We start from the raw sequence: 26,870 nt of genomic DNA, 5'->3' as shown, positions 1-26,870 counted from the left end.
TAATCAGCCGTCACCACTAGCTATGCAAACTAGCTTTAGCAGTCATGAAATGCTACGCTAGCTGCAGCGTAGCAGAAAAGAAGAAGTTATCGACGGCGCTAAAACCCACCGCCTGGCTCTGAGTGGTTGTTGAAGGCAGGAGATTTTTTATTTTACAAATTACATCTTATACTATCCTGTCAACATGGTAATGTTTCAACAAATGTGTAAACAGATTCTTATGTTGCAGCTTTTAGTGATTAAATGAAAAATCTGCAGAATGTGGCAAATTTTTTATTCATCATAAAAAAAAAATTGTTTCAGCCTTTTCTTCTCATTTTCCACTTTCTGTAGAAAAAGGCAACCGGTGCCACCACAACCAGCCAACTCTTGTCAGCAAAATCACCAAAAAATCCACAGCTTGTGTTTGGATCATGAATTCAAGGCAGACAGTGACAAACATGAAGTAGTTTCTTCATTTTCTCCGGTCAGCATGTGCCTGTATAATTCATTTCTGATTACAGTCAGCTTTCCCATCATGTCGAAGGAGAGACGCTGGGAGAAAAGTAATTTCTTCATCACCGATCGATAGCTCCACGCATTACTCTCACGTCTCAGAGTGAAAACCCAGCAAGGGGCTTCTCTGGATCATTTTCTGCAGCTCCTCAAAACCGAGTGACAAGAGGCTGCAGTTTCAACAGCACAGCCTGCTTGATGGCATGCAAGAGTGCAATAGTGTGTGTGACTGCATGTGTGGCAAGTGCTCCCCCTGCTGGTGAACAACTGCAGGACACAACATCCCAGCACAGATGATGTCAGCTTTGACCTTTTGCTGTTCTTTTATTCGTGCAACAACAGGGACTCTGCAGACTCCGAGTCGAACGCATAAAGCTGCTCAAGGCGAGCAGGAGGGCACTGTGCATGCCAACAGAGCGACGCACCGATACCGACAGAGCTGCAGGGATCTCCATCTGCAAGCTTCAAGGTGATTGACTCCAGCTTACGTCACCGGTTAGAAGCAGCTTCACAATCATGCAGGCATTTACCAGAGTCCAGGTAAAACCGAGGCAATACCTCCTGACTGCAAAGCATAAAATCTTACCAAGTATTTTAGTCTAGTTTCTAGTACAGATATTTTAATATTCTCAAAATAAGACTTATAAGGCATGCTTGTTCTAAGATAAGTTAATTTTAATGAATAGGTTCCAATTCCTTTGGAACATTTTACATATAATATTGGGAGAAAAGTGTTAAGTAAAACTGTTTTTTTTTTAACAATGGTCCTAATACTCCACAGCAGATTTAGCATATTTGCTGTATTAAAAGACATTTACTTTTCAGTTTATGTTGGACTTTATTTAATAAATTATTTTCAGGAATAAAAACAGGATTTTTTTGGGTCACTTTGCTTTTCAAAGCTGATTTTTTTCCCCTTTTCTAAAACTTGCTAAAATATTTTTGAAACAAAAAGTATTGGACTTTTACTGGCTTTTCAGTAAAAGTCTTTGAATAAACTCTGTTTTACCTTTTGCTGAAGTTTTGTGATAAAAATAAATACTTCTCACGGCCACAAATGGCCCCCAGACCGCACTTTGGACATCCCTGCCCTATTGTATCAACTCGAGATGGGAATGATAGAAAGTTGGCCACTCGGAGGTAAAAAACAAACAGCCATGCCGCCCACACACGCTCAGCGCTGATGGGTTCTCACAAAGGTAATTAGAACCAAAGGCAATTTATCCATATGTAATTACAGCCAATTAAACCGCCAGCAGCCTTCCTTTATAAATGAGCGCCGCTCATAAAAGGTGTAAGGGAAAAAATCTTTGATGAACGATCCCACGCAGTCTTCCGACTCGTCCATAAATAATAGACGTGGCTAATGATGATGGCGTCTGTGGCTGATTGAATATCAAGGAGAGAGAGAGAAGATTACCTTTGTTGAAGAACATGGAGGCCATTTGACCCATCTCGACCCGCTCCACGATGTCGAAGTGATCATGACCCGACCTCTCTGTGGAAACAAACGTTAGAAACAGATCAGCAACTTTCTGTGTTTTTCAGTTCTTCTGGATGCTGCAATACTTTTCTGTAAATTATACATTTTCCAACACCTTTTCCAAAAAGTTGCAATTTTAAGCTTAATTTTTGCCATAACATGGTTTTACAAAATAGTCAAAGAAAACAAAAAGTAAATAAAGTTATAAAAACTCAATTTCTAGAATAGTAAAAATCTGAGAAGAAAACCAGCAAGAATAAAAAGTCATAATATTTAGAGAATAAATTTACTACAAGAACAAAGTTGTACAAAAATTGTCATAATATTTAGAGAATAAAGTCAGAATAAAATCCTAACATTAGGGTGCCTTATTGTCATGACATTCTAACTATCGTTGCTTAATTTCAACTTTATTCACCTGGAATGGCTCTCAGTTGAAACGGCTCATTTAAACACTAAAAAACTTTTAACTTCGTGCCGCAAGTGGCCCGTGGGCCACACTTTGGACATCCCTGCATTAGAGCGATACTCACGGACAGACAGGATGGGCTTCGTTTCCGGTTCCGACCGACCTTGACCCGAATCGTCTTCCGAATCGGACGTGGAGTTGCCGTCGTCCGTCTGTGGGGAATAAAACAGCTTTATTCCGCTTTCCTGTTGTCCTAATTTCACAACAGTCAGATTACAAGCTATTAACTCGCCGTTTATTTCACACAGGCGCAAACATCTGGAAATTACAGGCAGCAGCTGGAAGTGCTGCAGAGGCGCTCTCAGAACCAGAGTCTCTGCAGATTAATGCCAATTATCCGTCAATGATGAAAATTTGTGAGCATCATGAGCCGAATTAAAGCAGAACAGATGAAGACCGACAGCAGATAACAGGAAACGGCAGGCAGAGGAAACAGTCAAAACTCCAGTTTTCAGGAGGGAAAAGTCTATCAGTCACCGACTGAGAAACCAGTGATTAAAATCATCAATACGCATTAAATTGACTTGTCAGTGCTTTATTTTATTTATTATGGTTCAAAAGCAAAAATAAAATTAAGCATTTTTAAGTCTTGATTTAAAGCAGCGTTTCTCTATTCCTTCCTGATGCCTTTCAAGTTTTCAGACAAAAGCTTTTATTCATTTTCCCCATTTGTTCCAAAAAACCTGAAAAAAAAAAACGTTTGCATCGTTTTCTTTTACATGACTACATTATCTTATATCAATTTTATCAGTTTTTACCAACTCCTAACACATGGTTATGTTTGGTAAATATTAAACTTTTATTACGACATGATGGGTTTTGATTAAATATTTTAATAAGAGTCTAATTAGAAAGAGCAAAATTTCAATTCAAAAATCTTTTGTTGGTGAATTATTGACTTAATGAACATATGAGCTCAACAAAGATGATATTTTAGTTATTTTTCACCATAATGCAGTTTCCCTCTTTTGTCATTTTCCCTCTGTCCACTCCAAAGTGCTGCTCCTCGTTTCCCTGAGGTCATCTTGCACAACTCCCTTCAGGTTTCAGCTCAGGAGTTACGACCCTACAGATGAAAAGCCGGGGTCGCAGCGAGCCCCGAACGCTCGGCCTTTGATTCATAGCCGCTCCTCAGCATTTTCCTCCCACATAATGGAAAACAACGGAGGAGTAAAACTGGGAATGTTTGCAGCTCAACTCCCTTTACTTCTCCCTGCTTGAGTGAAGCCCATTATCACTGGGCACTTTATTCTCCCACAGTTGAGGAATTGCCTTATATTAGGCTGGAACATTGGGTAGAGTGTATTAGGAGTTGTTCACATGATTTAAACGGACAGTTAGAAATGTCTTAAAGGAGACAGGACTGTTGTAAAATTTACAGACAAGATGTTTGTTTTCTTGAACTGGAGCAGCTAAAATCATCTCTACTGGTGAATTCACACCAGTTCAGTTTGCTTTAATTAAACCATTTTGAAGCAGAGTTTGGTTCAGTGGATAATCAAACTCTGCTCAGCAGCCGTTCGGCTGAAGAGCTCCAATGTACATCTGAACGCCAATTACTGGTCCATAAATTGTTCCAACTATAACTGCAATAAACCACAAAAAAAATTTGAGCCAATTTTTCCTTAATGGCATTAAAATGAAAGTTGGGTCCTTCAAAGATCAATAAGACATTTTAAAAGCCTAAAATAATTTTCTGCAAAAATAAAAAAACCCACATTCAAAACAAATAAAATGGAATATAAAGTTGTCACAAACAAACTCCCTTCAGAAACTAAAATAATCAAGCTCATCTCACTGGAGATCGCTCCAAAAGCAGGAAGTAAACTGCAGCCCAGGGCATTCTGGGTAAATCCAACCAAGACATGCTATGCTAATGCTAGCAGAAGAAATCCTGCAACTATAAAACTTCTGTTTGCTTTTTGTGAAGAAGAAAGTTATGCTCACTTCGTCAAAGGTTTCAATGTCATTTCCTTCACTGGTTGTTGGTTCAGCGCCCCCACAGGCCAAGAGGGCAACAGGTTTTCAAAGGGTTTGGTTTTTTTGACTCATTGAACCACAACACTTAAAATTTAGCAAATTATCCATTTTTGATCCCCACTCAAACCAGGTCTCCAAACATAATCCTAAAAAAAACCCACAAAGTTGCAATTTGGTCCAGATTCAGATCAAAATCCAGACTTTTAGAATCACTAACTGTTTTGAATACAAGCCTTTTCTGATTCATCTCATCGCAGAGTTCATCATACCTCTTCCTGCTCTCTTCTCTTCCAACGCAGCTGAGCATTGGCCGCCGCCATCGCCTCGATCACAAAAGTGGTCGTCATATAACTAAAGAATCAAAAGATGAAAGATTTAAAAAATAAAAAAATGCATTTCAAACAGACTCCAGGGAATGACTCAAGACTTTCAGAGCTTTAAATGATATGCTACAAAGACTTCCCTGAAATTATCTAAATTTAAGAGAAGTTAAATTTAGGTAATTTAAATTAAAGAGAAGTTAAATTTAGACAATTTAAATTAAAGAGAACAGTACTAAAATGACTAATTGTTTCACAGACCACATTTCTCCAAAACCATAAAACTGCTGTTTCTTTAAGCTAAATTTGTTTGTCATTTTTCTGTCTAAAACAATTTTATTTTCAAGCCCGTTTATTCTTAAGATGCCTTCTTGGTTCACTAGAGAAAAGAAGAATGAATGATTCTGCATCTGCTGCATCATTAGAGCCAGAATAATCTGCTCTGCAGGGAGCAGAAAAGTAATAATGTTTGGAGAGAAAACAAAAAAACATGTCAAAGCAGAAGAGGTGGAAATGAGTTTAAATCCCGGCAGACTCACCTCATGAATGCTAAAAAGACGATGAGCGACAAGCTGACCACCCAACCGGCTGCAGCAAAAGCTTTCGGCATGGTCAGGGCTCCTGTTCCCACAATCAGGTTGAACATGTACACCAGCCCCACCTAGAGGCCAAACAAGGCAAGTCATCCATTAATCCACAGAGACTGAACTGCAGCTTTAATTTAAACTAAACTAAATCCAACATTTCATTTGAAGACATTTATTCTGGGGGTGAGAAGATCTGTTAAAAACATAATTAGCTCATGTTACAAGGTCGGATATTTAAACATATTTTAAACAAGTTTTGTGTTTTGCAGCGCTCCCACACCCTGCAGGTTTTCAGTGTGTGCTGAACCTGCTGTTTCAGAGTCAACGACGTCATGCAGTCCAACAAGGTTCTCATTTATCTCAACTTTGACATTAGGTCAACTCACGGGAGGAATTATTTAAATAAAAGCCAGTTTAGATATTTTCTGCAATTTGCATTTTTTTAAAGAAAAAAAGAGATTAAAATCAGAAACCAAATCTGGTATTAAAAATTTTAAATATACTGATACTTCCAAACATTTGTGATAGTGATCCTGTTACAAAAAGATAATCAAAACCCTAAAATTAAAGGGTGTATCTTCCAGTGAGAGATGAAGCTGCTGCAATAAAATATGAACTTATTGAGTGTATTCCGCTTCATAATGATCGAAGAAGACTTCTCTTCGAGCTTCTTAGAAAACTGGACAATCCGATAACAGATTGCTTAATAATTCAAAGGTTTTGCTTCCTAGAGAAATATCTGAGTGAGCCTCTCAAGTCACGCTGATGTAAGCAAAACCAGAGACCAACGGAGTGAGCTGTCAAACATGAGTGCAAACCACACATAGAAGCACAGTGCATGCTGATAAAATAAAGAGGATGTTTGTCATGTGCATTCTGGTTACTTATTAGCAGCTTTTTAACGAGGAACCGTCTCCAGAAGAAAAAAGATCAGCATGTGTTCAGAGCTTTCACAAGATGACTAAATCCTCAGGTGGATTTTCAAATCAGGGAATTTAGACCATCAGATATTTCTTTGCATAAATGTCCTGAGTGATACTCACAAATGGGGAGTAGGGCTCGCCGGTTTCTGTGATTCCACCTGCCATGTTTGCTTACAGCAATCCTCACCTGAACAGATGGAAATGTGGCATTAAAACATCCAGGGCAAATTAATCCAATTATTTAACTAATAATTAACTATTTTAGTTATCAATTAATTGGAGCAAACAGACTCAGAATAATATTTTGCAAAATAAAATAGTCAGCAGATATTAGGTCAAACATTTTCTATTCAAGATGAAAATCCTTTTTGTCTGTAAGTGTGTTTTATGCAAAACTCCTCAAGTGGAAGTTTTACTTTCACCTGGTTCAAATGAAGTAAAACAAAACTTATAAAGCACATTTTGCTCTTCAAGTGATCAAAAACACACAATAGGCAGCATCTTTTTAGCTGAACATGCATCATACGCTACAAATAAAGCATAAAGAACTGCAACAATTTTGTATATTGGGCAATAAAATTTGTTTTCTTATTTCTAAGAGGAACTGAGCCATTTGCTCATTTCATTCTGTGAAAAAAGAGGCTTAATAAGAAAATCTGCAGAATATGCCAAACCTAACATCGATTAATTGTCAAAATAATTGTTTACTTGAATAATTTGTCAAATAAACATTTTCTGCTCTGAGAGATTTGTGTTTAGAATTTATTGTTGATTTCCTTCCACTATACAAAACCCTCCCTTTAGTCAGATTTTGGTAAAACTTTACATGAATGTTTTATCAGTCTTTTTGGGAACATATGCAGAGTTCATTTAAATTAGTCGGTTTCCTGCACTGACTCAACTTTAAGCATGGTGACGAAATTTTCCAACAAGTCTAAGCTTAAAATATTTTGTTTTCAAGGCAGTTTGGATGCCATTGTTGTCCTGCTGCAGAACCAGAGTTTCAACTTTGTTGTAATTAGTAGAAAAAAAAGTGATTTGTGAACAAGAATGTATAATATCCAGAAATGGATCAGCTAAACCTATAAGTTTATTTCACTGCAATGACAAATAAAATGTAATTTTTACAGGTTTTTTCCCCCTTTATTTACTCTGTTTGACTTTTCTGTTAATGTAGTTAACAGGGCCAGATTTCCAAGGATGGTCAGTTTTGGTGTCCAATCCACAAAAGAAAATAGTTTACTAATCCAAATTGGTTTATTAATCATAATAATTAAATATACATAGCAGTTAATACATCTCCAGGATAATATCTCCATTTTGCTCCCCAAATAGTGATACAACTCACCTGATATAGTTTTATATATAGTGCAGTGCCTGCAAAACACGCATTGATTAAAAATAAAAAAAGATCAGCTGTCCCTGTGGCCCAGCGTGAAATGCTTCTCTTAATTTGAATGTTTTACAATCAAACTACTATATAAAATAGGTAGAAGCATAAATTATTTTTTATTTTCGTGTTTGCAGGAATTTCCTCTGGGAAACATGTTTACCTGCCAGAGTTTGATGCCGCTAGCAGCAAAGCGAAACCGTATAAACCTCACGGCTCTTATAATTCATCGTTTTACTTTGTTTTCAGATAAAACCCGATTTGTTTCAGGATGTTCTGCAGGTGTCTTCACGGAGTTAACACCATCAGAAAGTAAACAGACTCACCTCCAGGCTTCTAGCCGAGTTAGCTGCTAGGCTAGCAGGATGCTCCGAGCGGTAACTTCTTGCCGGCTAACCCAATAAACGTTCCCAACCAGCGGCAGCCAACACAAGCCGTTCCGCCCTGAACCGAGGCGGAAACACCGACAAGAAACACAGACAAAATCACATCCTCACGGGCTGATAAGGCTGGTAAATTGAGCACAGCTGCGCACCTGTCACAGCAATCAGCTGACCCACTTCCGCATAACCCCAACTTCCGGCGAGCATTTCCAAAATAAAAGCTAGTCGATGTACTCACCAGCTTGTAAAATACGATTTTTACAGAAATGTTTTAGAAGATTACTATTATTTTAATTCACTGCTTATTTTTTAAAGGAAATTTATACATTTTGACAAGTTTCTACTTTACAGAAATTTTAAAGAACCACCATTAATTTCTGGCTTATATTTTAAAATAAAGAAAATATAAAACAAAAATAGGTCCAAAAATTATTATTATCATTCTTTTGCAGAAATTCAATTCATATTCAACTATTCCATGTAAAAGCTGAAAAAAAAACTGCTAATGCTGCAGGAGTGTCAAACTCCAGTCCTCAAAGGCCGGTGTCCTACGACTTTTCGATGAGCCTCTGCTGCACCACACTTGAATAGAATAATTAGGTCATTAAGGCTCTGGAGATCTGATCTGCATAAAGAGGAGGTAATTAAGTCATTTCAATCCAGTGTTTTGTACCTGTGGCACATCTAAAAACTGCAGGATACCGGAACTGGACTTTGACACTTGTCCATTTTAAGAGATTAATTTAAAAACATTTGTTGTTTTTATCTTTTACCAACTTTCCATGGCTGCAAACCTTTAGCATCCTGGGATTTCACAAATTAAAACTCCATAAGAATAATCTGTCCTTCTCCAGTTTCTGGAATCATTGGGGTCAAACATGAAGAGCGTGGGCCATTTGTGGTCTTTGTAATGATTTTCTGCAGCCCCCAACTGATGTTTAATAACGATAACTCTGAGCTGAAATGATGCATTTGGTTTTCTGCAAATATTGAAGTTCATTGATTTGCAACTCTGAATAGTAAAGTTCAGCTTCTATTTTCAGAGAAAGGAAGCCATCTCCACCCTTCTTCGGTCTTCATCTGATAGTTGTGTCCTAAACTTCAGCATGCTGCATTTTTTGTAATTTCTTCTCGCAACGCATGGTCTTTATATGGAGGGAATTGCTGCTGGGAAGATTAACACCTGTCCTAATATTTTTCATTTGTAAATAATATTCCTTTCTAATTTGATTTGCAGCACCTGATTTTTAAAGCTTGATCTATTAATACAGTCTTGAACGGTTTTCACCCGGGCCTTTTTACGTTATTGAAGCATAATGTTTTCAGTCAGAACTCTATATAAACTATATGAAAGGATTGTTTAATTAAAAAGCCGCAGGTGTTTTGTTCCTGCTGACCAGCTGCAGCCAAACAAAGAAAATATTTGGCTGATCAAATATCCAGAACACACAACCAAAGGAGATTATGTTCCACCATTAAATTCATACATTGATTTTATGTTTGCACTTTTTATTGAGGTGTCTTGATAAATAGCTGGTCAGTTTGTAAAGAATCTTCAGACTGAGGCGTCATGGCAGCTCTGACTGTGACTCTTCTTGCTTTAGCAGGTGAACTTCTGCGGCATAAACTTTTCTATTTAGTCATGTATAAAAGCTTGCTAACTGGGAAATGTTTCAGGTGTTTCCTGCAGCCAGGCTTCAGATTGTTCCTATTCTGCTCTGTTGAATCACCTCAAGCTGGATGCGACGAACAGCGGTCTTCAGATCGAACGTCCTGTGAAGAACTGGAACACAATCACAGAGGTTCAGCTGGAAATGATTCTGGACAGCATTTTAGACGTGGTGAGTTTTCATCATCTGTCTGTCTTATGCAACTATTTCAAAAAGTTTTCCTTCTTTTTAGCTAAGTGGTTAATTAGGATGGGAATAAAATACATTTATTTTTGTAAAGTTTTGTTTACTGAGGTTAATTTAATTTGAAATGTTAAATATAATTCTGCCATGCAGAACTTTTGACTCAACAATTTTGATCAATGTGAGAAAAAGTTTGGAAAACCCTGATTTTTATCTAACCTCAAAAGTGAAAAACACACTTTATTATTTATCATAGCAAAACAAAAGCTACCATGAAAAAGCTGTGAAAATAATGCAGCAGCTCTTAAAATCAGTTTTTGTGTTAAATATTCTTCATATTGTCTTCAGGATGAGAAGCTTCAAACTGTGACAATTCACATTTATGTCAGAATGGTAAGAAAATAAAGAATTTTCTTGAGTTTTGTTGACATATTTTGATTAAACAATTCAAGTTTTTCCTTTATTTTCATTCTGTCATTTTCCAGTATTGGATTAATGAACATCTGACCTGGAATTCCTCTGAGTTTTGTGGGATAAACATATTAAACATTCCAGTTTCGATGATCTGGGTTCCAGATATAATCATACAGGAAGAGTAAGTTACCAAAAAATAAATTCATAAAACATCTGTGGTTCAATGATCTGGTTTGACTTTATTTTCTTCACTTTTAGTGCCTCTGAGACTGCAAACTCTCATGACCATCCTCTGGTCAGCGTGTGTCCGAACGGGAAGGTCAGTTTAGTCAAACGGCTTCAGCTGACCTACATCTGCAAGTTGAACCTCTTCAGATTCCCGTTTGACAGCCAAACCTGCAACATCACATTTTCATCCCTGAATTACAACAGTAAATACAGATTTATCTCCTCAACATGGGTTTATAAATGTGGGGCAGAGGTACAAAAATCCTCCATAAAGACTTTTATAAAGAGAATATTCTTTTGTTGAAAATAATTTATATAGCTCAAACCTTTTAGTGTTTTATTTCTGAAGATGGGAATGAAAGGAATTATGTAAAATATATATTTTTAGCTTTATATCTTGCTTATCCCTCATTAAAAACATACCTGGAGTTTTGCTTGATTCTTTCAAATGTGTTTGAGAAAAATTTGAATCTCCCATAAGGAGAGAAAATTAGAGAGAAAGAACAAAGGAAAGAAAGAAACAAAGAGAGGAACAGAGAAAGAAACAAATAGCAAAAGGGCAAAGAATAAATTTGGAAAGAAATTAATTTAGGAGGTCAGAAAAATATAGAAATTAACCAGGTAATTAATTAATCTTTTAGTGTTTCTTTTATGAATTGTCAGACGACCTGTTGAAGCTGGTAAAATCCACCAACGACTCCGTCCTGATGAAGCTGTCGGGTCTCAAGATGCTGACTGAGGGCGAATGGAAGCTGGTGAACATGGAAAGCATCAGCTACACGTCTCTCATTCAGAGAAGTTCACTTGTTTACCAGGTAAGATGATCATTTCTGGTCAAATCCCAACAGGAGTTGTGCTGTTTTTTGAAATGAAACTCTATGTTTTCTTCAGATCACTCTGGAGAGGAAGCCGTTTCTTTACGTCGTCAACTTAATTTTGCCCTTGTTGTTTTTGCTGATTCTGGATTTGGCCTCGTTCTTCGTCGGTGTGAGCAGCGGCGAGAAGCTTAGCGTCCAGCTCAAGATACTGCTGTCCATCTTCATCCTTCTGCCTATTCTTAAAGACATTTTACCGTCCACTGAAGACTCTCTGCCTGTGATGGGTAGGAAGCCACAGATTCGTTGTGATTCCTGCATCCATCACCAAGCAGAAACCAACATTTCTCCCTATTTTTCTTCCAGCCATTCACTGTATCTCAGTTTTCACCCTGGTGTGGATCAATGTGTTGGAGACGATGCTGATCAGCCTGTTAAAGGACGTCGTCTGCTGTGTTGGTGAGGAACAGCAAAATGCTGAGGTCATCAAAGTGAAAGAACAGGAAGCTGATAACCGAAACGGTACGATTCCAGCCGCCAGTTTCTGCTACCTGAATCGAGTCACTGCCCAAAACCTTCTGCAAATCTAACACAGCTGGTGTAAAACGATTGTGCAGCAAAACCTTTTGTTTGTGCTGCTATCATCTTAAAGATATTAATAAATGTTTCCAGAGGTCATGAAAGGTCAACCACAATCTCCCACAAATCCAAGTTACATCAATGTTGTTAGATGTGAATAAGGTGTTGGGCATCTGGTGCTTCTGCTCTTAAAACAGTAAAACATTTCCATTATTCATTTCTAACTTGTCAGTTTCTGAACATTTTTCTCACAGAGTCTACGGGAGTTTCAGGAACAGATAAACCGGAGGAGACTAACTCGCCGCTGGATTTACCCGGTGATTCACGGGAGCTGAAATTCATCATGGACAGAACGAAACCTGGTCCAAAAACCCCAGAAACACAGAAAAACATGCAAAAGTCCAACAGGCTTAGATGGGTTCAAATCTTTGACTCTGTATTCTTCGTCCTCTACTTTGCCACTGTTGTGTTTACACAAGCTTTTTTATTTGGTCTTTGGAAAGTTTATGTTTAGAACCAATTTCTGAAACTTCTCAGAAAGTTCACTGTTTTGGTCAAACGCTGCAGCGGAGATGCTTCTGTGGTTCTTCTGCGTTTCGTTTCTCCAATGTGAAATTTGTGTTTGACAGTAAATTTCTATCAGTTAAGACAATAAAACATTTCTGGCTTTAGCATGTATGTTGTTTTTGTAAATAAACCCGAATCACCTTGCAGGGTTTCACCTTATGGCCAATAATACACACTTTAAAACAATGCAAGTCTAACTGCATTGCACCATTCACACATAATATGCTTTACCAATGCAAATAAAGCTTAGGGATACATAAAATAACAATTAAATTTATAAATCAAATCCCCAGACCTTTCATTGCTTGATAGACCATCAGAAATATTTTAAAATCCTTCCTTTCACAAAAACCTTATTTTTAGTAACAATCCATCAAACAAATAAAATAAAAAAATTTGTCAAGTTGAATCCAAAACAATTTCTGTCTTTTTGGTGTCAAATTTCTGAGACATTCACTCATTAAAAAAAGTCATAACCACAGCTTGATTTAACTGATCCCACTGACAGTCCCAGGCTGTGGTCCGTGTCTCCAAACTTATGTACCGTAGTCCAGATGGTTTTCTCAATATTAACATAATCTGACGGTCATAGACTGTACTTGCGCTGTTTCTCTGAGTTAGTGTAGCAGAAAATATTGATTTAAGCAATAAATTGGTTGTATTACTAGGAGTCGAAGCAGCTGCAGCCATATAGGCTGCATTTGCTTTCAAGTGAATTACAAAGTTTACATTTTATATGCGTAACATTTTATTGAGTCAAAGACAAAAACTTGTACAAGTATGAGGAAAAATGTCATCTGATGTTTAAATTCATGCATATTTTTAAGAAAAAAAACAGAAAGCAGTATCCACTGGCAGATATCATTACATGCAGAAAAATACTGTGTAGAAAATAAAAATTCAAAGATCAATCCATCCAACACATATATACGTCACAAATGCTGCAAAAGTCAAAAGGTATCCAACAAAGAACAGATTATCGATTACTGTGGCCACCCTTCGGTAGCATCTGGGCTTCTTCTGACTGCCAGCTTCCTGTCGCGCGGCCTTCACTTCCTCCAGAATCAGCTTCAGCAGCGCGACATCACCGAGTTTCTCCAGAGGGAAAAAACTCTGCTCTGCTTTAACTTGTCCATTCTCTTCTTCGGCCTCTTTAAATCATTAAAATATGATTAATCAACATTCATGTAAAAATGTAACTCTAAATACAAATAGTACAGGTTTGTACTCGTAACCTACAACTAGGACTGTTTTTAATGTTTATTTCAGTCATTAGAGATTTGAAATAGACTCGGATATAAACTCTTCACACCTGATAGTCCGGTAGATTCTGTTCACTTGGGGAACTACATTTTCAGCTGCTGTGCTTCATTTTCACACTGCACTGAATGAACCAAACCGTTTGAGCAACCTGTTCCCCTCCTGGCCTGTGGGGGCGCTGCACCAAGACCCACCAAAGGAAACGACTCAAAACCCTCTGAAGACACTGAGAGCAACTTCCTTCTTCACCAAATGGAAATAAAAATAAAGTGGGCTCAGATCTTAGCGGTAGGCTAGCAGTAAATTAGTGCGTTTGTTTTGGTTGAATTTACCCAGAATGCCGTGTGCTGTAGTCAAACTCTGGTCCTAGTACAAACCTCAATCTCAGTTCGGTTTAAATGCATTTATGAATTTAAACCTCCTTTTGGAGGAAGTGGACTACAGAGTAGGGCATTCTGGGTAACAAACATGTTAGCTTTGCGTTAGCTAGTGGTCTTTAGTCAAAGACAATATCGAAGTCCCACAACCTCTAAAATCTGACACCACTCCATTTTGTTTCCATCTGGAGAAACAGGAAGTTGCTCTCAGTGTCTTCAGAGGTTTTTGTGCCATTTCCTCAGTGGTTCTTGGTGCAGCTCCCCCACAGGCCAGGAGGGGAACTGGCTGGTTTGACTCAGAGTTTTGGTCCCAAATCAAACCGAGTCGACTATCGGATGTGAAGACGCCTCACTTTTCTCAGAACTTCAAAATGGTCTTATTTGTGTGAATAAATTATTTGCAAACAAATTAATTGAATCTATTTTTAAGAAATATTCACTAAGAACATACCTTTCTGAACTTTGATGTCCCTTTTCATGCAAATGTTCTTACTTTCTTTATCACAACAAGGATCCAGATTAAGTAGGAAGCTGACCAGCATGGATTCAAGCACACTGAGCCACACCAAGGTGAACACTGCGACGCAGAGGTTGGCTGCAAAAACAGGAATTTAATACAGCTGTGTCTGCAATAAACCAGTTAATCACACAATAAATTAAAACAAGCTCAACAGTTTCCATCTGCATGATTTATGATTTATTGTGAAAATTAAGAAATTAGAAACTCTCATATATTTTGTGTAAGTTAGTTCTGTCTAAATTCAAATGTACTAATACATTTGCACTAGAAAGTCGAGCAAAAATACTTTGTAAAATTTAGTGTTTTTGCAGTGCGGCTGCTACTCACCGATCACCGGCAGGTCTACTTCTGTCGAGGGTAAAATGTCCTTCAGAATCAGCAGTAAGACGGAGATGGACAGGAGCACAGTCACTTTAAAGCCGAACTTTTCACCCGAATCCACAGGAATGGAAAAAGAAGCCAAATCCAGGAACAGTAAATACACCAGCGGGATGATGAAGTTTATGACGTAAAGAAACGGTTTTCTCTCCAATGTCACCTGAAAGAAACGCCACATTGGGGTCAGATGGACTCAGAGAAAATGAACAAACTTTCTGTGGATGTATCTTACGATGTAAGAAATTGTGCTGTGATATCTCCACCCGTTGGTTATGTTACCACTGACTAATTCGATGTCTTTCAGACTCCATTCTCCCTGAGTGATCATGAACTGCGTGGATGTGACCGTCAGAACCGAGTCGTTTGTGAATGATCCGAGGACCAAGCTGTTCACTGTTCACAGGGCAGAAAAACCTTTAATTCATCCTCCTGCCTCCATCCTGGATGCTAATCTGACAGTCTGTGTTTTACCATCAATGTCCATGGATGTAAATGTGATGTTGCAACGTTGCAAATCAAAGGGGAACTTGTAGAGGTTTAAGCGGCAGGTGAAGGTCAGCCTCTGGCGGAGGAAGGTGAACATAGAACCGTCGGGACGCACGATGACCCAAGGAGTTTCATGGATGCTGCCGTCATCAGAGGCACTGAAGGCAACAGAAGAGGAAGCAACTTTAGACTCAGACAACATCTAATGTAGCAAGCAATGCTAAGAAAAGCACTTCCCCTTTCAGTTCTTCTTTTTTTGCCTTTGTCACACTTACATGTTTTAGATTGTCACTTAAATAATATTATCATAAAAGGAAACACAAAAAGCAGTTTTTAAACAGCCATCCAACTTAACCAGATGCATTGCACATAGTTTTAATGTTGCAGAAAATTTTATAACTGCAACTAAAATGCACAAACAACAACAGCTGGACTTTGGTGCAGAACCAGTCAGTGGGCGAGAGTTGAGGTTAGTGGGACAGGATGTAGAGAGGAAATGATGCCCTGGTTGTCAGTTTTATGTTTAGGCACCAGCTGTTGAATATATTTATTAAAGTAACTCGTAATCTAACTTAGTAACTTTTAAAATCAGTCAGTTGGGAAACTAAAGGTGTTTTTTACACCTGATAGACTCAGTTTGATTGGTGACCAAAGTTGCAACATTTATTCCATTTTCAGCTCTCTTTCTCTCTGCTCTGAGTCAAACCAACTTGTTCCCCTCCTGACCTGAGGGGGCACTGCACCAAGAACTACTGAAGGGAATGACACAAAAACCTCAGAAGAAGTCCTGAGCGCAACTTCATCTTCACAAATGTAAACAAAAACTTGAGGATTTGAGGTTGGAGAATTTCTCTTTTGTTCTTGGTAAAAGACAATGAGCCATTTCTCCTGCTAACGCTAAGCTATCACATTTGTTTTGGTTGTATTTACCCAGAACTCCCGGGACTGTAGTCCACTTCATGCTTTTGGAGTGGTCTCCGGTCCGCTTGGCGTTCACATATGCATTCAAACCGAACCAGAGTTCACTTCAACCGAACCGACACCGAGGTTTGTAGGACCACAGTTTGCTTCTTTGGTCAGAGTTCTCACAGAGTCCATTAACAACTGGACTTTCTCTGCAAATGGACTGGAGTTTGATTGTTGAGGGCCAAATGGCTTCCAAATGGAATGCCATTACCAAAGTGCATCTTTGGGAATGGCAAAGTCCTCATCCATCTGAGGACTTTGTATTGACTTCCATCCAGTTTATTAACAACCCAGTGACAAACACAGAGATTTTTCCAAACACAAACTATCACTAGTGTATTCCTAACCAGAACTCAATCCAGAACTCAATCCACTTTAATCAAACTCCAGTCCATTCGCCTAGAAAGTCTGGATTGTTTTAGTGAGGTGAGAAACTGAAATAACCAAAACTCAATTTACACCTTAGTCCTAGATCTGACCCTTGACCCAAAACAGCGTTTCTCCTTGTGGAGACCAGGCTTTGGTTCCCACACGATATTACAAACAAACACGCGCACACGCATACTCACTCTTGTTGAATGACTATTTCTGGGATCCAGAGTTTTGCCTTGGGAACAGAAACCTCGTTTATCCCGCAGAAGTCAGATTGATTCCACCTTACAAATTCATTCGTCCAATACTTGTGAGAAAAAACAAAACCTGAGTGTTTCTCGCACTTACAATTTAGTAATGGTGAATATATTTACATTTACAAACGTCATTTCATCAGATTGAACGAAATGTTTAACAGACCAGTGTAAAATCTTACCTTCGTGACCCAAATGTGACTTGTGACAGTTTGGCTCTTCTCATCCTGCAGACATCAATACTTTATACACGTCAAAGAAACCGGCGATATAATTTAGCTATTGTTCTAATTCTGCCATTAAGTGTGGGGATGCTTATTAATGTGTAATATTTATCAAATAAATACATTAAAATATAAAAATAAATATTTGAACTTTTTTAAATGAAACATTTGAATGTAACAAATAAAGAGGAAACTTACAACCCCCAAAATGCCGTACAGCAACATCTCCAGGTCCACTTTGGTGGCGGTGGTCCAGTTTTTCACTGGTCGGATCATTTCTAGATCCGTATTCGATGCAGTCAGGTTTAGATGATCCAGTAGACTATAATATGTGCAATCTAAAGACAGACTGCTGCAAAAACCTGCTGCAAACAAGACAACAAAATCCAGATCTGAACACAAACTGCACTCATATTCTGCCTCTTGATTCCTTCTTGCAACATAAACATTTTTAAGTTACTAACCAGCAAATATCACAAAAGGAAAAATCCGTAGAGCTGCCATGCCGCCCTTCAGTTCAGTTCAATCCGAGTGAATCTTTATAAACCGGGAAGCTGCTTACATAAATGTGACAACAAAAAAGTGCAAATGAGGCTTTGCTGGAGCCTTTAAATGCATCTTCTGTTTGTTCATCTTATTTAAAGGAAAACAAAACAATAAACCCTTCAAACATTTCAATTGTTCTCCAGCAGCTGCAGGAAAAAGTCAACATTTGAGTGTGACACCATGTGGAACGTTTTTATTCAGATAAAGAGCTTAAGTTGCCTGTACCTGTCGAGCCCTTTAAATAGATGGAGATATATTACATTACTGTTCACATAACGCTTTGAACGGATGTAAAGCAAATGAAAACTAAATATTTTGTGAGAATATTTGGTATCTAACTTACATTTTTGGCTGCAAAACATAAAACAGTTTGTACCACCTTAAAACTTCAAGAATTTAAAAAAAACAATTTTGAGAAATTTAAAAGTTAGTTTTCAGATTTTATTATATTATGGGGCACTTTCTCAGAACTTACCGGCCAGTCTTTTGAAATGAACAAAGTTACTTTATTTTATGAGCAAATGTTACTCCATCAGAATACAACTTTTAGATTCTGATAGAGTCTGATGGAGCATATTACTGATATTACTTTATCAGAATCCAAGGGTTGTGTTACAGAACCTTCAAGTTACTTTATAAGAAGTACTGGCACCACTAAATTTGATGGGTTGTGAATAAGACTGTCCTGGCATCATCATAAAAATAACTGATTAATAACCTGATTTGAGGATGAAAAGGCTGTTGCTGCGTTTATGTTGCACCAGGATTTAGCTGATCAGTGAAGCTTTTCAAGTCTGAAATAGCCTCTCAATGTTAGACATGTAGCATTAGCGAATGCTAATGTCCAGTCCACATTTTGAATGAAGGTCCATGAATGATCAGGGCTTACTGATGGTCCAAAATAACACATTAGAGCCATTACAAAAGTCTGACGCTGAGCTCACATGTCTGTTTATTCAACAATAAAATCAGCAAAAATGTTGAATTGAAAATGTTAAATGTTAAAATTAATTCAGACTCTGCAATGTACTTGATTACTACAACAAGTAAACAATGATTTAAAAATAAAAAAACAGGTGATTCTCATGATATTAAACGTCTGTTGGCAAAAAAAAAAAAAAAAAAAAAAACATTTTCATTCCTTACAGATTTGGTGGGAAAAAGTGAATTGTTTCATTGGGAAACTTGAAAAAGTCTGTATTTTTCCATATGTAGCTCCGAAAGGTTTAAAGACTCCAGGTGGATGAATCTCAGGGGTAGACGTCCCTGGGCAGCTGGAAGTCCTTGAAGGTGTAGAAGGAGATGTCTCCGTGATCCACGGCGGCGTAAACGACGGGAACGTCGCCACTCTGAAACGAAAGCTGCTTGATGACTCGCAGATCGGGAACAGGACCATCAAAACTGGAACAGAGGAAGAAACACAATTTGCAACGTTTAGGAATCAGCAACTGCAAAGACAAACACAGACAATGCTGAACATTTTCTTTCACATTTTTGAACAAAATTTAATTCAATGGAGTTGAAACATTTTGCACCGTGGATCAAAATTACTAAGCTAAAAGCAAGATTATTTTTCAGTTAAGAAATGCATAATTATTTTATTGGAATTATTTTCTTTTCACATGCTCAGCAGTAAATTATTGTGCTGCTTTAATGAAAGCAGGAAGTGGACAACAGCGCAGAGCATTCTATTTTGTGAAAAAGAAAATTGAGTTCTTCTTCAGAGGTTTTCATGTAATTTCCTGCAGTAGATTTTGGCGCAGCGCCCCCACAGGCGAGGAGGGGAATAGATTTTTCAATTAGTTTGGATCGTTTGGACAGCAGCAGCTGAAAATATAACAAATGTTACAAAGTGTGAAAAGTTTGCTGGAGATTACTCGACCATTAAAATGAAAGAAAAAACTTATTAAACATGTCTATTAAAAGAAAACTTGCTCTGTACTTAAAATGTTCTGTTGGTGATATAAATATGAAAATTTCACACAAAGAGAAACACCAAAAGTCTCTGTCTGCATCAGCTCCATTTGATGAGGTCACACTTTGGACACCTCTGATTTAATTGATAGTTTTCACCAGAACCAAAACAATGGATGCGATAAAAATCATGTTGATTGTTTGATTGCAAGTGGATCCTGAGTAAACGATGAGTCAGGCTGTCGCTGCTTACCTGCAGACGCACATGCGGGCGTACGGCTTTCCCGGGTTGCTCTTTTTGAAGTCAGCCACCGAATCCGGCTGGTAAACATTGAAACAAATCCTCCATTCCTCCGAACCTTTTAACCTGAGCAGACAAAGGGACATCCATTTCTCCTGAGCGATGCAACAATTCATCACCACTGGCGTTCACCGGAGCACACGGTGACAAAACGCTGCAGCCGGATCTTTATGGCTCTGGAAATTAAAGATCGTAAACTGTGACAGCGGCGGGACGGGCTCGCATCTGATTTATCGTCTCCTTTCAGAGGTGACTCGGAGCTGATGGCGGCTAATTGCGTTTAACAGGAAGGTCATGTTTGTTATTATAAAGCATAATAATGTGGGTGAAACACACAGGCTGCCGCTCATTTAACAGCTAATCCTTAATTCCAAGCCATGAAAATTGTTTTCAATTGATATTTCTATAAGTTTAAATAATAGTTACACATATGTTGTTTGGAGCTTAGCTTTAGCAATTCAATAATAATTTTTAAATACAGTTTCATCATCAAACGTTAAATTTCAATAAAACTAAGTCTTAATATGGGGGATAAATGGGCTTAGATTTCTATTTATGAAAACATCTGATGTTATTTTGGCAAAAATATGGCAATAAAAATAAAATAAACACATTTTCCTACATTCATCTTATTATTTCTAATAAAAATAATTTTTTAACGTAAATTAAAGAAACAGAAAATGACCTGAAGATCTTTACAGACAAAAAGATTTTACATTTTTAATGTAATTTGTTTTTAAGAAATTAACTAATAATGGATGAAAAAGTAACAACTTAGAAAAATATAGAATTAATGGTACAAGTAATAGTTCTACTAGTGAAAACAATTTTAATCAATGTTAGGAAATTAGTGACTTTAAACAAGCTCCTGTTTTTATTTCCTTATTTCCAGTACATAAAGATACTTGCACTTGGAACTAAACCAAAGATTTATAAAAATGCTAAATGAATCAAATATGACTTAAAAGAAATTTTACTTCCTAATTTAAGGCCTTGAAATTGGCCTGTCTCTTCAGAAACTGCTGCTTTTCCAACATGGCTCCTCTCTTAATGAAAACTGTCAAACTGTTTGAAACGATATAAAAACATCTGATCGTTTAAAGTCTTGTTTTCTGGATACCTGGCTGCTCCCTCCAGCAGGTCAGTTGACTTGATCACGCTGATTTTCTCCAGCAGCTCCGCTGAAATAAAACAGAGATGATCAGCTGGTAACCGGGAGGAGAAAATCCTGGGATCCGGCCTGAACTCACCGGTGGAGATGGGCCGAGTCGGGTCGTGGAGCGGCTGAACTTCCCCGCTCCATAAGTGAGCGGGTCGGCCTCGCCGCTTCGCCTGCCGCCGCTCCAGCAGCTCGTGGTACTCCGCCCAGTTTCTGCACCTCTGGACCTGAAGACCTGAGAATTACTCCCACAGAACCCGGAAACATTCACATTTCATTGCTTCGTCTGGATGATTTCACCTCTCTGTCTTTGTTCACATCCCGCCGCTGCCGTCTCTCCTTCTCCTTCTCCTTTGCAGACATTTTCACTTCCCGCAGGTTTATCCTGCGCATCCAGGGGGCGACGTCGCACACGCCAGGCGTCACGCCGCCGGGGAGCAGCGAGGCGTCCGGAGGGGCCAGGCGGCCGGCGGAGCCCAGGTCAGGGAAACAGATGGAGCTGAAGTCCCAGCGCTGGGAACCGGGGGCCGACCTTTGACCCGCCTGCCGCTCGGGAACGTCCGCCGGCCACCAGGCGCGGGCCTGAACTTCACCTGCCGCGGCAGAGGAGGAAGTCTGAGGCGCCGCTGAGGCCAGCGGGTGGGACTCGGGTCGTTTATCATCCGCCTCCATTTCCTCAGCCTGAGACTCTGCTGCTGTTTTACTGAGACGACAGAAACAGCAAACATTCAAAACATTTTAAACGTCGCAATTTAAAACATTTTAAATGTTGCAATTTAAACTCCTAAATTAATCAACTTCTTTACAACTAAGAATTATTTTAACTATCAATTAAGAAATAAGTTTTTTATTTTTAAATTATTATGTAAGCTATTGCATAATCTATTGACATTTTTGTGATTTTTTAAAATTTCTTTAACAGTATTGATTTGTTGATCAAACTATTGATTATTATTTTTGGCTTTCTTCACAATTATATTAGTTATTTGTTAATGTATAAATTATTGGTTTGTTTCTGTTTTATGATTATTTTAGTTATTGATTAATTGTTATCTAAAATATACAGACTTTTCTGACATGAGCAAATAAAAAATTATATTTTGCAGGTGAATATAAATTGTTTTAAAGACAAAACATTTTTTCCAAACTAAAATATTCCATTACAAAAAACATTGTCATTATAACTCCAAAGGTTTTGACAACAATTATTTTATTTTATTGAGATTAGTTTTTGTAATAATACTGAGACAAATGTATCGCAGTAAATGATCAGAATAATCAATTACTTTACTAATCGTCTTACCTGGAGGTGGGCGCCGGGCTGGGGCTGCGTTTCCTCTTCAGCTGCCTCCCCCCGCTGTCCCGGGACCGAGGCAGGTTCAGCTGCCGGGCGTAGGGCGACGGCTCGGCGCTGAGAGGAAGCAGAAAGAAAACCAAACAATCAGGCTGTAGAACCCGGAAAGATCAGAACAATATCAGAACAATCAGAGCAAAAACTCTCAGAACAATCAGACCAAAAACTCTCAGAACAATCAGACCCATAATGATCATTTTAAATCATCTACAGCAAATTACACTACATTGAGACTACAACAGAATTTCCACCTAAAAATATTTAACTTTTAAAATTACAAGAAATAAAGATAAAGACTATGATTCACTGATTGTCAGATTAATCAATTATGAAAATAAACGATTTGTATTTTAAAGAACTAAAACCATTAGAACAGTTTTATCCTAATTCGATTTTTTATGTGCTGATTTAACTTTTTTACACTTTAAAACAAACAGAAACATTTCCACCTTCAGATTCTGTTACCTGGGATCAAACCTGTGCACCACGTATCCGAGGCGCTTCAGATGACCGAACACCTTCGTTTTAGAGGAAGAACGATCAGATGAGCGCAGACATGAACGTTCCAGCGTTCAGAGTCATGACTGCACCTGATACTGCTGCAGACTCACTGAGTCCGAGGACAGGAATGCCTCGTAGCCGTCCTGGATGGACAGCGGCAGGTCCTGGTGGAACAGCTGCAGGTTGCCCTGCACCCGAGAAACACACACAGGTCATCCAGAGGCGCCAGCAGAGCCAAACCTGAGCAGCATCTCACACACTCACACACTCCATCAGGTAGAGCGCCTCTTCAGGCAGGAGGAACTGCTTCCCTTCTGCAGAGAAACCCATCGTCTGCCAAAACTTGCCCTGAAAAAGATCATATAAAACAAGTATTATTAGCTTCCAGAAACAACAAAGTAACAATTTACAGCAAAATCTGAAATTATTTTTACATCTTTTGTTCAACTTTAAATACTATCAGAAAAAAACAACAGAAAAAAAATCCCAAAATTGACACTTTTAGAAAGAAATTTTTCTATCAACACAGATAAAAATACAATATTTTAAAAAGCAATAAAAGGTGCCAGAAATGAATAGAAAAGTTAATTAAACAAAAATCAAATCAAATCTCGGTAATAAAGATAAAATAATACAAAATAAAGAATACATAAAATAAAGTAAACCTAAAAAAGACATAAGTAATAAAACAAATTATTCAAAATGAAATACCAATGTGGAAGATTAAAAGAAAAAATTAAAACTGAAACAATATCAAATAACTCCCACTGCCAAAACAAAAATAAATGAAAATCAAGCTACATAAACTGAGGAAATATTTCATAAATAAAAAAATTAAATGAAATAAATAATTCAAAGGAATCAAGAAAGATTATTTAGTCAACAAAGAAAAACAGGCCAAAAATTTAAAAAAGTCAACTAGTTGTTAAAGAAAATGCAAAGAAACTAAATTTTCTAAATAAAACTGAAAATTATTCAAAATAACAGAACACAAAGTAAAATTCTGACAATTTGTTTTGTTTTTGGCTGGTAAGCAGCTGACTGTCGAGCAAACCAAACAAACAAAAGACGATAAAAATAAGAAAAAAACATAATAAAACTATACAAAATAACAGGATCGTTTTAAAAGAGAATATCAATAATTATTATAATTAAAATACAACAAAACAAAAAAATTAAGAAAATCTGAAAAGATCCACCTAAATAATAAAATTATATTAAACAAAAAAGAATATAAAATGTAATAATGTAAAAAATAAACTAGCAATAATTATTATAATTAGTATTATTAAAAACAGTCTAGATTGATTGCATAATATTCTAAAAAAGAAATGACAAATGCAAACATTTCTGGCAAGTTAACTGCTAACTCCTAATCAAACCTTCTCAAATTATATATTTAGTTAATTAGTACAGAGCTCCAAAAGTCTATCTTTTTCCCATCATGCACTACTTTTCAGCAAAAGGCGGACGAATTAAAAAACCCACAGCAGGAGTCTGAAGCTCCACAATCCGCTCACTGGGACTCCAGATGGCTTTCACCAGGTTTCCTCTGCAGAGACAGAAAAACAGACGAAACTGAGCTGAAACCCTTTTTGATAAAATGATAAAAAGCCACTGATTTAAAGTGAGGAGTCTGGTATTTCACTGACAGCCTCTCGACCCGCTCCTCTGAAATGAGACTCCAGTGTTCGTCCAGGCTCTGCTGCAGTCGCTGCTTTTGCTCCTCCGAGTCGTCCGGATAGAAATCCTTCTGCCCTCGGGCCGGGATCTTATGGCTCCTGGAGCGGGCCGCGAACAGCTCACATGGACTGCAAGTTATTTACAAACACAACAATGAAACTCAGTCACAGCAACTTCCTGTTTCAGACAAAATTCACCAAAAGCTACAAAGTGCAACTTACAGAGCGCCAGAAAGCTGACTGTTTCAACACTATCTGATATTTATACACGCTAACTATTTATTAATGAAAACACGCTGACATTAAACAAATTGGTAGATTTCAGTATTAAGAAATTAAATTCTAACCACAAGATTGAATGTATGCAAGAGAGAATCGTTTTTTAAAATTATTTGTAAAAATGATTTAAAAAAATAAAGTGAAGATGCATCACTCCCAGACTTTAATTTGATTTAATCGTTCCAAAAAAAATTTAATTAATCAGTATTATTGCACATAACTTATTTGAACATTTAAGATTCTTCTTTTTTCTTATGTTTCTTAATTATTTAAAATAAAAGCAGCTAACAACTTTAATTTTCAGAATACAAAACAAATGTTTGTTGTTTTTTTATCTTTTAACAGATAAAAACACTGTGTTTTTATCTGTTAAAGTCTCACTTTTATTGAATACTTCAATAAAAATGTGAAAAGGTTGTAAATGTGCAGCAGAGTTGAGTGAAAGAAACAATCACAATATTGAGCAGTTTGTTAATTATTATTATTCAAACTAACCATCTAATTTCTAAGATCACATCTGTTTCAAACAAACTGAAAGCACAAATTAAAATAATTAAAAAAACATCTAAATTATTCTAAAAAAAATCTCAAATTAAACTTTATGGGATCAAAATGACACTTTTTAAATTATCTTTGCAAAACTAATTTGCTCTTATTGAATTTTATAGCTTCATTATTAACATTTTCTCCCTTTAAGTCGTTTTATTGTAGAGAACCAAGTATGTACACCTAGTGAAAATATTATAAAATATTACATGTTCAGTTGATATATTGCTGCAAAGCTTAGCAATATTAATCAACACCACCACATTTATACAAAAATAAAATAAAACAAAAGGAACATAAGTTCAAGAACATTTAGAAACACGGATAAAACCTTTGCACAGCTAACTGGATATTTGCCTTCTTTGGCATTTATTCATCACCTGTTATTTAAAACAATAACTCTGCACTGACTCATTTCATTATGATTCACTGCAAAGAAACGTGATTAACTTCAAACCATGTTGATGAGAAATGGAAAGTTAGAGATCCCAAAATCAGAGACAAACATCGCAAAAGACTAAACTAATATTTTAAACTGTTTATCACCTTAGAATTATTGTAATTAAACTGAACCAAACCTTAATATTTCATTGAAGAAGTTCTCTGCGGTTTCTGGCTTGTTTTGGTCCGCCATGACAGTCTGTCCGCGTTGCTTCCTGCTCCTCTTCCGGGTCCTACCGCCCGCCCTGTTCCTTAATGAAAATATGGAACGGGGCCACAGGAGGGCGTCAAATCACGAAAAAAAACTTCTCCTGGTTTTTAAGCTATATTTGGACTTTGTCCCTCTAATATCTTTAAATAATTATATGTTTTGATATATCATTTATAAAAATTTTTTTATCTGATTATAGGTAATAAAACTTAATCGGTTTAGTTAAAAGAAAAGATAAGATACATATTTCCATCATTATATGGTTCATATCTAAGCATTTATAAATGCTCAGACAGGATGGAGACACGTGTCCTTCAGCATAGTCCAAGAAGTCCAAAAAGGACTAGTTCTTATTCAAAATAAAAAAAAAAAAAATTAAACTTTGATTGAATCCATGACACTGATCTGACCGTCTGAGCTAACCGTCCATACATTATGTTGTGTCTTCATTGATCTAAGTGAAATTTACATGATTTTAACAAAAGTGCAGATTTTTTTCAAAATCTATATGCATAGTTCTTGCATATAGATTTTACATATATGAAAAAACTATAGTTTTTATATATGTAAAAACTGATTTTTTTCAGAATCTATATGCATAGTTCTTGCATAT

The 26,870-nt window shown here is 37.2% G+C and overlaps 4 protein-coding genes across 4 annotated transcripts in view; 1 reads left to right on the top strand and 3 right to left on the bottom strand.

The window, feature by feature from the left end:
• The window catches only part of tmem104 (transmembrane protein 104), a 37,365-nt gene extending 29,164 nt beyond the window's left edge, over positions 1-8,201 (bottom strand). Inside the window, exons 1-6 of the mRNA XM_055052223.1 lie at positions 7,974-8,201; positions 6,378-6,444; positions 5,287-5,408; positions 4,697-4,778; positions 2,512-2,599; positions 1,916-1,993 (exon numbers count right to left, since the gene is read on the bottom strand). Of these exons, the coding sequence (XP_054908198.1) occupies positions 1,916-1,993; positions 2,512-2,599; positions 4,697-4,778; positions 5,287-5,408; positions 6,378-6,422 (415 nt within the window). The 5' untranslated portion in view covers positions 6,423-6,444; positions 7,974-8,201. The remainder of the gene's footprint in view (positions 1-1,915; positions 1,994-2,511; positions 2,600-4,696; positions 4,779-5,286; positions 5,409-6,377; positions 6,445-7,973) is intronic.
• A 1,399-nt stretch (positions 8,202-9,600) lies between these two features.
• On the top strand, positions 9,601-12,474 carry LOC129373997 (5-hydroxytryptamine receptor 3A-like). Its single transcript, XM_055052178.1, has 9 exons — positions 9,601-9,637; positions 9,708-9,871; positions 10,232-10,276; positions 10,369-10,478; positions 10,556-10,728; positions 11,189-11,340; positions 11,417-11,627; positions 11,707-11,862; positions 12,174-12,474. Exons 1-9 carry the CDS (start codon positions 9,601-9,603, stop codon positions 12,431-12,433), a joined length of 1,308 nt encoding a protein of 435 aa, XP_054908153.1. The 3' UTR covers positions 12,434-12,474.
• Positions 12,475-13,301: 827 nt separating this feature from the next.
• Positions 13,302-17,873, bottom strand: LOC129373988 (5-hydroxytryptamine receptor 3A-like). The gene is made up of 9 exons (XM_055052168.1): positions 17,788-17,873; positions 17,522-17,688; positions 17,282-17,326; positions 17,043-17,152; positions 15,493-15,665; positions 15,254-15,414; positions 14,971-15,181; positions 14,575-14,718; positions 13,302-13,637 (listed from the first exon to the last, which is right to left on the bottom strand). Exons 1-9 carry the CDS (start codon positions 17,825-17,827, stop codon positions 13,387-13,389), a joined length of 1,302 nt encoding a protein of 433 aa, XP_054908143.1. The 5' UTR covers positions 17,828-17,873; the 3' UTR covers positions 13,302-13,386.
• Positions 17,874-18,804: 931 nt separating this feature from the next.
• tsen54 (TSEN54 tRNA splicing endonuclease subunit) lies at positions 18,805-26,250 on the bottom strand. Its single transcript, XM_055052130.1, has 12 exons — positions 26,184-26,250; positions 24,751-24,909; positions 24,587-24,650; positions 23,363-23,446; positions 23,188-23,286; positions 23,063-23,115; positions 22,547-22,654; positions 21,544-21,946; positions 21,335-21,470; positions 21,205-21,265; positions 20,037-20,150; positions 18,805-19,270 (listed from the first exon to the last, which is right to left on the bottom strand). Exons 1-12 carry the CDS (start codon positions 26,237-26,239, stop codon positions 19,120-19,122), a joined length of 1,488 nt encoding a protein of 495 aa, XP_054908105.1. The 5' UTR covers positions 26,240-26,250; the 3' UTR covers positions 18,805-19,119.
• Between the last annotated feature and the right edge of the window lie 620 nt (positions 26,251-26,870).

This window comes from Poeciliopsis prolifica, unplaced genomic scaffold (genome assembly GCF_027474105.1).
Source record: "Poeciliopsis prolifica strain line A6 unplaced genomic scaffold, Auburn_PproV2 SCAFFOLD034, whole genome shotgun sequence".
NCBI classification, from domain to species: domain Eukaryota; kingdom Metazoa; phylum Chordata; class Actinopteri; order Cyprinodontiformes; family Poeciliidae; genus Poeciliopsis; species Poeciliopsis prolifica.
The sequence above is the reverse complement of the archived record's forward strand: the minus strand, read 5'-3'. Positions and strand labels throughout refer to the sequence as shown.

Coding starts and splice junctions, on each gene's coding strand:
- LOC129373997 (XM_055052178.1), top strand. CDS start 9,601: ATGGCAGCTCTGACTGTGACTCTTCTTGCTTTAGCAG. Junction 10,729..11,188: donor TTCATCCCTGAATTACAACA/GTAAATACAGAT, acceptor ATGAATTGTCAG/ACGACCTGTTGAAGCTGGTA. Junction 11,628..11,706: donor AGACTCTCTGCCTGTGATGG/GTAGGAAGCCAC, acceptor TTTTTCTTCCAG/CCATTCACTGTATCTCAGTT.
- LOC129373988 (XM_055052168.1), bottom strand. CDS start 17,827: ATGGCAGCTCTACGGATTTTTCCTTTTGTGATATTTGCTG. Junction 17,689..17,787: donor TCCTTTTGTGATATTTGCTG/GTTAGTAACTTA, acceptor TCTTGTTTGCAG/CAGGTTTTTGCAGCAGTCTG. Junction 15,182..15,253: donor ACAGCACAATTTCTTACATC/GTAAGATACATC, acceptor CGTTTCTTTCAG/GTGACATTGGAGAGAAAACC.
- tsen54 (XM_055052130.1), bottom strand. CDS start 26,239: ATGGCGGACCAAAACAAGCCAGAAACCGCAGAGAACTTCTTCAATGAA. Junction 22,655..23,062: donor GTGCACAGGTTTGATCCCAG/GTAACAGAATCT, acceptor GCTTCCTCTCAG/CGCCGAGCCGTCGCCCTACG. Junction 20,151..21,204: donor CTGCTGGAGGGAGCAGCCAG/GTATCCAGAAAA, acceptor TTGTCTGCTCAG/GTTAAAAGGTTCGGAGGAAT.